The sequence below is a fragment of the Mytilus trossulus genome, chromosome 9, assembly GCF_036588685.1.
Source record: "Mytilus trossulus isolate FHL-02 chromosome 9, PNRI_Mtr1.1.1.hap1, whole genome shotgun sequence".
Classification (NCBI taxonomy): domain Eukaryota; kingdom Metazoa; phylum Mollusca; class Bivalvia; order Mytilida; family Mytilidae; genus Mytilus; species Mytilus trossulus.
Window position 1 is genome coordinate 16,059,296 of NC_086381.1, and position 10,501 is coordinate 16,069,796.

At 31.8% G+C, this 10,501-nt stretch overlaps 1 protein-coding gene across 8 annotated transcripts in view; it reads left to right on the top strand.

The window, feature by feature from the left end:
• The window catches only part of LOC134685208 (serine/threonine-protein kinase BRSK2-like), a 58,516-nt gene extending 51,224 nt beyond the window's left edge, over positions 1–7,292 (top strand). For all 8 annotated transcript variants that reach the window (XM_063544710.1, XM_063544712.1, XM_063544709.1 and 5 more), the window contains 3 exons: positions 1,162–1,339; positions 2,323–2,498; positions 3,109–7,292. In XM_063544710.1, the coding sequence (XP_063400780.1) occupies positions 1,162–1,339; positions 2,323–2,498; positions 3,109–3,228 (474 nt within the window). In that variant the 3' untranslated portion in view covers positions 3,229–7,292. The remainder of the gene's footprint in view (positions 1–1,161; positions 1,340–2,322; positions 2,499–3,108) is intronic.
• The last annotated feature ends 3,209 nt before the right edge of the window (positions 7,293–10,501 follow it).

A 10,501-nucleotide genomic window follows, 5' to 3' on the forward strand; every position in this document is an offset into this window, starting at 1 on the left:
AGTAGGTCCGGTAAGACCCTTTATTGGCCCCAAAATATGATAGTTTTACAAAATTGTTAAAATGTAAACTTTTAGTTATTTATTTGATAGTAAAATGGTTCTCCTACATAAATATGGGCTGTTTTTGACAATACAATGTACATATATTGGGTACTAGCACCATAAAGTCATGCTAAATTACTGAAATCTTAACAATTCCAGCATTTTACTTAAATTTTAGACGGTTTCCGTGTAAAACGAAAGTGGCCGCATTTGTGTTCATAAAAAATATTGAAATGGAAGTTGTATTTGATGATAATACATAACATATATAAAGGTTGAGGATGAACACGGATGCAGCCACTTTCGTTTTAGACAAAAACCATCTGAAAAGTTACATTTTTCGCATATTTGGTATATTTTTCATATTTGAGCTTGAATCGGATCGTTTTTAATGACGAAATAAGTTAAAATATTTCACATAAATTAATCGAAACATATGAAATAGACAATTAAAAAGTGGTCAAAATCTTTCGTCAGATGAAACTGAAATTTGAGGCCAAAATCAGTCCTTACTGGACCTACTCCTTTGTTTAAATCTACGAATGCTTAATACTTTTTATTACAATATTTTGTGGCATACCAACGACTCAACTGATACTCTGTAGAGTCCAATCATCAAATTAAACAAAAAATAAGCTTCATTGTAGTAAACTATAGAATGATAGAGTTTGCTAGGGTTTGCTCTCAAACCTATTAGTGTAAAACTAGTCAAAATGGCTGGTAAGTGCCCCGAGTTTTTAAGTTAAAGGTACTACAACTATATCCCAAATCCACTCTCCTGATTTCCAATCATGCTTAGATAAATAACCAAAGGTATAGAAGTAAAAATTAAAATAAAGCCTAGCAGCAAAAATATAAGCATTAATCTAAAAGTTGTATGAGCTTTCTATACCAGAAAAAAATTGACAAGACTTATGGTATGGTTTTAAGCACCATGGAAGAAGGTAAATTCAGAAAAGCTATTCACAGATTTTACAATACCCTACCATCACCTAGAGACTTGTTTTTGAGATAAACATTGTATAACATGTACTAGACTATACCATTATACTTTTATTATCAATAGTAAGGTCGTTACTGACCACTTTGTTAATTATTTATTTGAGTGATTTCTTTCAGACTTCCGATTTAAGTCACAGTGTTGTGTCCACGTCAACTTTCAGAGCTGAGTATCGTAGAACGAGTAATACATCTATGTTTTCTCGTAGTGTACGGTTCCAAGTGGACATAACTCCAGCTCATACAACAGGGGTCACTACAGGAACCATGTATTGTTTGACCTTTTCACTTATTTCAGGTGGGTTTTATTTTATGTTTGAAAGGTTTGTTAGCGCTTTGAAAGATTATTGAATTAGATATTCCTTGTGATTTTGAAAGGTTTTCAAACTCAGTTATTTTTGATAAATCAGACATTGATTAATTGTCATGTTTGGTATACTACAATTTTTTTCTAAACCTTTCCATAATCATCAAATGATAGATTCTAAAACTTTTAAAACTGAATTTTTGTTAAAATATTTGCCAAACCTTGTATTTTGAATTTTGAAAATTGAACTACTATATTCATAAAATTGAGAATGGAAATGGGGAATGTGTCAAAGAGACAACAACCCGACCATATAAAAATCAAAAGCAGAAGGTCACCAACAGGTCTTCAATTTAGCGAGAAATTTCTGCACCTGGAGGCGTCCTTCAGCTGACCCCTAAACAAATATATACTAGTTCAGTGATTATGAACGCCATACTAATTACCAAATTGTACACAAAAAACTAAAATAAAAAAATACAAGACTAACAAAGGCCAGAGGCTCCTGACTTGGAACAGGCGCAAAAATTCGGCGGGGTTAAACATGATTATGAGATCTCAACCCTCCCCCTATACCTCTAGCCAATGTAGAAAAGTAAATGCATAACAATACTCACATTTAAAATTCAATTCAAGAGAAGTCTGAGTCATACTATATTCAGAAATAATTGTGTGCATTTATTATTGTGAAATTTATAGAAAGAACATAAATGTGAGATTTATTTTTTGCAATTTCTGGAAAATCTATATACACTTCGAATTCTATGTATCCTATACAATGTTGCATGATCTTATTTTGCGACTATTACACAGTTGACAATATCAAAAACCACAATTATTTCTGAATTTACAGTAACTAGTGGGTTGATAAAGAAAATAGAGAAGTACTGGAGCAGAATCAATGTACCAATTTTGAGAGCTAGCAAGTAAACAAATACTTTCTTACCCTTTCTTCCATCATTTATTCATTTCAGGACCATCACGTAGATTTAGAAGAGTTTGTGAACATTTACAAAATTTAATGTTAGGTCCAAGAGGTGACGCTTTAAACCAGAGAAAAGTCAGTACGGATAGTACGTCTTCTTATTCATCAGAAACAGGACTCTCTCCAACACACAGCTGTTCAGCTAGGGATAATGGCGATGAAGAGGTATATTCTACTTTGGATTAATATGAAGATTAAAAAAAAAAGGTTGTTTGTTTAGGATGGGATATCAGTAAAATTGAGAACGGAAATAGGAATGTGACAAAGAGATGACAACCTGACCAAAAAAAAAAGCAGAAAACAAAAGCCACCAATAGGTCTCTAAAACAGCGAGAAAATCCTGCTATCAGAAGTGGGCTGCAGCTGGCCCTTAAACTAAAATATGTACTAGTTCAAGAAAATGGACGTCATACTAAACGCTAAAACATATAAATGAACTAAAATTTAAAAAGATAAAAGACTATAACAAAGGTCATATATATGACCTAAAAAGAATTTTGTTGTTGTTGTATATAACATTCCTGTTCGGAAGGACAGGTATGCAGTTGCTATATTACATCCTTTTTACCAACAAAAAAACACCCTACCGTATGACAAAGGATATATATTTTTAGAAAAAAAGGACCAAAAAAACTATCTGAATCAAATGAAAAAAGTCACATGTAATTAAGATTCAGTTTTATACCCTGAAAAGAAATTGCAAGTATTTTTAAAACACTTTTAAAATTTCTTAAAATTGTGTTATCAGATGATTTTATTGTGTTTTATTTAACAGGTATTTGAGAAGTTACGAGTTTCTAAAACTCCCACACCAGTCCGAAGAGAAGTACCCCGTGTGATAACTAATGGGAAAAAAGTATTAGTCGATCATCATTATCGTAAAGATAAAGTATGACGAAGAATATGCATATATGTGTTGAAGCCAAAATGATGGAGTATATGGTTGTGTGTAAGACAGGGATCATTACGTTATCATATTCATCCAAATATTGTAAACTGGACCAATCATATACTTCGTTTATTTATCTTTGCACACTGATATTGTCTTCAGTGTTAAGTCATTTAAATCTAAATTACGCATAGCATATTTAAGCTCATAAGTTCATATTTACAGACTCATATTATCTAAAAATCAGGTTTTGAAATGGATATTTGGTCTCTCCTGTAATAAATGTCACAGAAGATGACATATGCATGTTGATATCTATTGATATACAATTTAAGATAAAAAAGAGCTGAATATGAAAACCACCATTATATTGCAGCAAGCACCCTTATTGCTGTCTTTATTAACCAGATATAGTGATAGAAACTTATTTTCTAAATCTTAAACCACTAAACTAATTTCAACCCTAATTGACTTGATTGTTCCTAAGGTATTAATTTAAAGTTTGTGTTTTATGCCCCCACCATCGTTGTCAGACCAGTTTATATGGACAGATTATTAAAAGTTGTATCTTGAAGTTGAGAAAAATTACTATTAAAAACTACTATTCAGAATAACTTAATAATTTTACAGGCATTTCTGTAAAATGAGTGTGAATTAATAAAGAAATACGTTGCTTTTTTCTGATATATGAAATTTTCTAACTTAATGTAATGTAATTTAAACTGTTGGAACTTAGTTGGTACAATTTAATTGTTAACTTTACTTGTGGGAATTTAAAGAATTCACTATGCTTGAATAATCATTTATTTTTTCAATTGATGATGTTTGCTCTTGAGTGAAACTTACTATCACATTACTTCTCCTTCAGGTTGTGTTTAATATTACTGTTAAAACCGTTGCAGGTTAGCTTTGATTATTTTAAGCTGACTGTTTTGTTTGTCATAATTTAAAATCAAATTGCCATTAGTATCTATTTTGACAAAACCTTTGTAATGTCCTCTTTATGTTATATGGGTAACCATGAGTTGTGATATATAATACTGCATTTTGTTTACTTATTTACATTGTAACATAAAAATCATGACTTGTTGATGACTGCAAGATGGAGAGAAAAAATAATATTTGTAAAACCTTAATTACATAAAACCCGTGATAATCAAATAAAACAGACCAAAGTAGGTCACTAAAGATCATATTTTACATTTCATTAATCATTTACCATTTAATAAAATGACACCATTTAATATATTGAAAATCACACTAATCATAGGTTATGAATTATGATATTACAGTAAGTGATTTCTTTTACTTAAATAAGAGAGCACTGATGAAGCAATGTTTTGAATTGTTCTACTGTAAATTCAGAAATTATTGCGTGCATTTATTATTGCGATTTTGTCATTATAGACTAATATGCGATTTTTATTTTTGCGATATTGAGAAAAATCCTATTAAAGTTGTATACTAAATTTCAAAATGTGAGTTTGAATTATTGCGATTTTAACCCTGTCGCAATTTTGGCATTAATAAAAACATCGCAATAATTTCTGAATTTACAGTTCTTCAAAGAGTGTGATTGTTTAATTAGTATAATTTATTGATGGAAGTAATATTTAATGATTGGTCTGATTGAATACAAAACCTTCAAATATAACACCGGTAAGTTAAATAATACTTTCTGTTGTGTTCCCTCTGTTTATAATATAAGACATAATTAGTTTAAAAAAAGTATTTTAAAAGAGCCAATCTTTGTATGAACCAGGCATTTTAGAAGAGTTTAGAAGAATTTCAAAGAGTTTCAAAACATGGTTTTACTGTCCTATTTTGAAGTTAATCTCATCCTGTGTTAGAAATGGTAGGTCTTTTATATCTGCGTGTCGGGTAAGTCAAGAGGTATCTAGTGAAATTTGGTTAAATGAAGGCAGATTTATTTGGAGTTAATTCCCCTTGTTTGTTAATTTCTAGTGCATTTCAACCAAATTATATCTTGTAATACCAAAACCGGATAAGAAAACCAATGTTATATTGTGCACCATTATACATTCTGAACTTAAGGTGGTACCTTACACTACAGGGAGATAACTCTGTAAGATCAGCAGAACATTTTGATGACGTTGTGTGTTTAAGGAAATATTAAGCTTCTCAATGATCAAAGTTAGTGTCTGTCAAACTGCTATATAACCAGTGTAATTTTTCTGATTAAACGGTTGGTTAAATTTTTTTATTTTTTTATTATATTTTCGTCAAAGGGTCAAAATTTTAAGAAAATTAAACAAGCCAAATTGATTTTAGTTAAGGTGTTAGGTAACACCTTAAATAATGGAAACTTGAGCAGGATTTTGTTTGTCATGTTTTCACTACGGCCTGATACTTAAGCAGATTGGCAAAGGAGGATTTGGCTACTGAAATTGGAAAAAAATAGAAAACTTATTCAATCCTTTCAAAACTATTTAACTTTTATTGATAATTGAACAGGTTATATAATACAGACTTTTAAGTGCTGAAAGGTCACTTGTGATATCACTATGATTTCATATAATTTTTTTTTTATATGTAACCTATACTTGACCATACCTAATGGCCAAACTATATTTGATAACAGGATCTTAAAATGAGTTAATTTTGGCAGTTTTTGCTGGTTTGCACATTCAAAATCCTGACGTGTGTGGATTTATAAAAACATTAAGAAAAAGAACTAATTACTATCTTTAAGACATTCATACAACATGTATTAACAATATCCTTAGGGGTAATGTATGATTTTAAAGAATTTAATGTAATCGTATGTCAAACATTTCAGAATTATATACAGATTTTTGTACACCATTTATGATTATGTATAAGAATGTATTTCTTAGGTCTTTCATTAATACTACAAAACTCAGAACACCTGATTATTACTCCTATTATTTACTTATGTTATAGTAGTTATTGTATGAGTATTGGTGAATAATATCCCAAGTAGATTTTATATTGCATGAGTTCGCAAGTTCAATTTTACTTCTGCAAGTGGTGTTATTATACCTCACAGATATAATAAATGATTTGATTCGGTAATACATTATCACATCACATGGAATAATTCATTCAATTTTGATTTAATTACCAGGCAGGAGGAATAACCTTACAACATTACACCCAGCCATGAATAACCCTTTTGTTTATTTTGGGAATAACCTTTTTAGCCTTTTGATTTGAATTATGTTAAAGATTTCAGGTAAAAAGTCTATCGAGTGACAAGAAAAAAACTAGAATATTATAACAAACAGTTCTTCTCAGGGCATCTTTAATTTTTAGAAAGTCTACCTTTGCCCCTCACCTTTGTGATATGAGTAATTCTAAGACACTACATAATTCTCTGGTGGAAGTACTTTAGTAATATCTACAGCAAGGCAACACTTAAATATGTATCTTAAGACACACAGCTTTTAGTTCAGTATTAAAAAAAACACTTGTTGCCCCGTAAAAGTTGTGAATATCCAAATTGTCCAGGGTAAAAGTTATTTCACTTCATGGTGCGCCCAGAGAAATAACATTTAAGGGTTGACAATTTTGAATATTCACCTTTACTGCCGACCATAATTATAATTATAATATTCAACAATATTCATGCAAAAATCCTTTTATTGTACTGTAAGGCTTGTATAACTATTAAAAACCTTCTGATGCAAAGTATTAATGTGTTGTAAATTCAGAAATTATTCCGTGCATTTATTATTGCGATTTTGTCATTTTAGACTCAAACACGATTTTAATTTTTACGATTTTGAGAAAAATCCTGTTAAATTCATATAAAATATTTCAAAATCGCGAGTTTGAATTATTGGGTTTACAACTCAGTCGCATTTTTCGCAATGATAATAACCTTGCATTAATTTCTGAATTTACAGTATTCTTCTTGAACAATATTTTGTCTGATTTGTTGAAATTTTACATTCATTAATAACCATCTGGTAGAAATGGACAGGTGTTTTGAGTATTGTAATATTACATTAAACTTTGATAGCTGAGTCATTGTATGCATTAAGGATGTAGTGATAAATACATAAATAAATACATTGTATAAACAAGTGATTTCTTTAGTTTTTTTTCTCCCTATTGTTAGACATGAGGGGGGGGTAGGAGGGGTCCTGATCCCGAAATCCCGGGCTTAAAAAACATGAAATCCCGAAAACCCGGACTTAAAATAACGAATTCTGAGGTCCCGAAATTCGAATAAAGAATTTCCGGATCCCGAAATCCTGAGCTTAAAAACAACCGATCCCGGAATCCCGATAAAGGTCCTATCCCCCCTCAGACATTGATAGCTTCGTGGACAATCAGTTTTCAAATACATGCAAGTTAGGACTGCATGATTGTATCACACGTTTCAACCCTCTCCTTTTTTTATTTTATTCATAATATATGTTATGAGGAATTTTTTTTTTGTGACCTATGTAAAATGACAATGAGTTCAAGGTCAGATGATGTGTGTCAAGTTGCAATCCTTTTATGGATCTAATATATATACATGATGAAGCTGGTGGATTGGCATTTACTAGTACCTCCGGTGACTAGTTTTAAATGGATATGTATCATGGACCCTGCTTTGTACTAGAATATCATGCTGAATACTTATATCAAACTAGTTCACAAGATAATGGCACACAGAAAGACATATTACCTTAACCCAATACATATTTATATCAAACTAGTTCACAAGATAATGGCACACAGAAAGACATATGGACCATGACATTGGGATAAAAACTCTAATTTGGCATTAAAATTAGAAAGATCATATCATAGGGAATATGTGTACTAAGTTTGAAGTTGATTGGACTTCAACTTCATCAAAAACTACCTTGACCAAAAACTTTAACCTGAAGCGGGACAGACGAATGGACACACAGACCAGAAAACATAATGCCCCTCTACTATCGTAGGTGGGGCATGAAAATGAGTCCTCATCACAAAAAAAAACATAAGCATTGAGCAATGATAAATAAGCTCAATCAGAGGAAACATGTCAGTCTGACATGGACCCCTTACAATACTTCCACACACCAAATATAGTTGACCTATTGCTTATAGTACTGTGGATTCATTAATATTCGTTGGATACCAATTTTCGTGGATTTCGTGGGTACAGGAGAACCACGAATTCAAATGTTCAACGAAATACAAACTTTGTAAAGGAATGAGTGTAGACTTTGCCAAAACCACAAAATTAAATATCCACGAATATGCTAGTTTTCCTCAAACCACGAAAATTGGTACCCACGAAAATAAATGAATCCACAGTATTAGAGATAAAGACTTAATCACAAGAACTTAACCTTGATCACTGATCCATGAAATGATCTCCTAGTCTGCTGACAATGTAGACGTTGCATGGAACGGATGTCAAATACCAAATATTTTTATTCTTTTACTCATAAGTGAGTTTACTAGCAATACACTACAATAGTCTAAGCAGTGACTGAACCATGAAAATTAGGTCAAGGACAAGTCATGACAGAAGGAAACTTTGAAACCTAACACATGTGTATACAAGGTTAGATGCATCTCGGCAATCTAGCCTCATTAAAGTCTTGGGATCTACTGTGGTAGACAAGACATCTTAAATGTTGTGCAACCTTAATGCTGAGTGGACTAAGAAGTTCAACTGCTGTATCACTAGTGTCAACACTATACCTCAGTTTTAGGTTCAAAACCTGCATATGGCAGGTGATTTCGACACTGCAGGTTTGCCAATGGTTCAAGGTTCTTTCCAGTTTCCTACACAAATATAATACATTTTATGTTCTGATCCAAATTAATTGTTAACTATTTTCCCCATCTTATAAGTTAACATTAGATCAAGAAAGCACATGCTGAAATGTCTCGCCTGATTTACTAGCTATGGTTTTTTTAATGTTGAAAGTCCTAAAACTGCAACATTCATATAAACTTAATATTATCAATGATTGATGACAATAAGGTCAAGGTAAAATAAACCAGTGTGACTTTCTATGGTGCAATGTTACACAATTATTCCGGATAAGAATGAAGGTTGATGCCCTTTATATTTGATTGCACCTGTCCCATGTCAGGAGGTCTTTTGTTGATGTTGTTCTAAAGAGTTTCTCATTTTTTTATAGATTAGAACATTGGTTTTCTTTCCTTTTGAATGGTTTTACACTTAGTCATTTTTGGGTGCCTATTATAGCTTGCTGTTTTCATCGGAGCTAAGGCACTGTGGTGAAAGCTGTACTTTGACCTATCCTGGTTTACTTACAAATATTGTAGTGACTTGGACGGAAAGTTGGTCTCATAACACATCTCCTTATATCTATCAAAGTCAGAAGATCATATACACATTATAATCATTCCATACACCACATATAGTTAACTTTTGGCTTATAAGTTATCGTAAGAAAAACAGACTAAAACATAAAATTCAACACTGCACAATGATCAGTGAAATGTGGTCAGTCAAATGAAACCTGCCAGACTAAAATGTACATCTTAAAATATTTCCTTACACCAAATAGTTGTACCTATTGCATAAAGTATTAGAAAAAAGACCGAAACACCACTTAAATCACTTGACCACGAAAATGTGGTAAAGGTAAAAAAACACCTACAAGTTACACATGTACACCTTACCTCCATTCTTTACACCAACTATAGAAGACCTACTGCTTATAGTATCCAGCCATTTTAAAAAGGGGGAGTTCCCAACCCAGAGTAAAGGGGGAGTTCCAACTATATGCTCCCATTCAAATGCATTGATCGTCTAAAAAAAAAGGGGGTGTTCCAACCCCTGGAAGCTCCTCCCCCCCCCCATGGTATCTTAGAAATGGACCTCATCATACAACTTTAACCTTGATCACTGATCATGAATTGAGGTTGTGGTCAAGTGAACCAACATGTAGCCTTGCAAGGAACCTATATATCAAATATAGTTATCCTATTACTCAAACCGTAAGTGAAAATTCATAAAATAATTGTGTTTAAGCAGTCACTAAACAACTAAGTGAAGGACAATGGACATATTACACATAATCTTCTGAAATGTAAAGCCTTATACAAATAATTTATAGTGGATAGTAATCCCTATGCAAGTATGCATGTGAAATAAAGAAGCAGATATTCAGATTTTTGTTTCAAATGCATTCTGCTGACATGGATTCTTAAACTAGAATCCATATTGAAAAGTAAGTCTTCATGTCAGGATTCCTTGTGCCATAAAGTAAGAATTTCTGTAAAGATTAAGGATTTATAAAAGGCATAACAGAATAACATAAAAAAGACA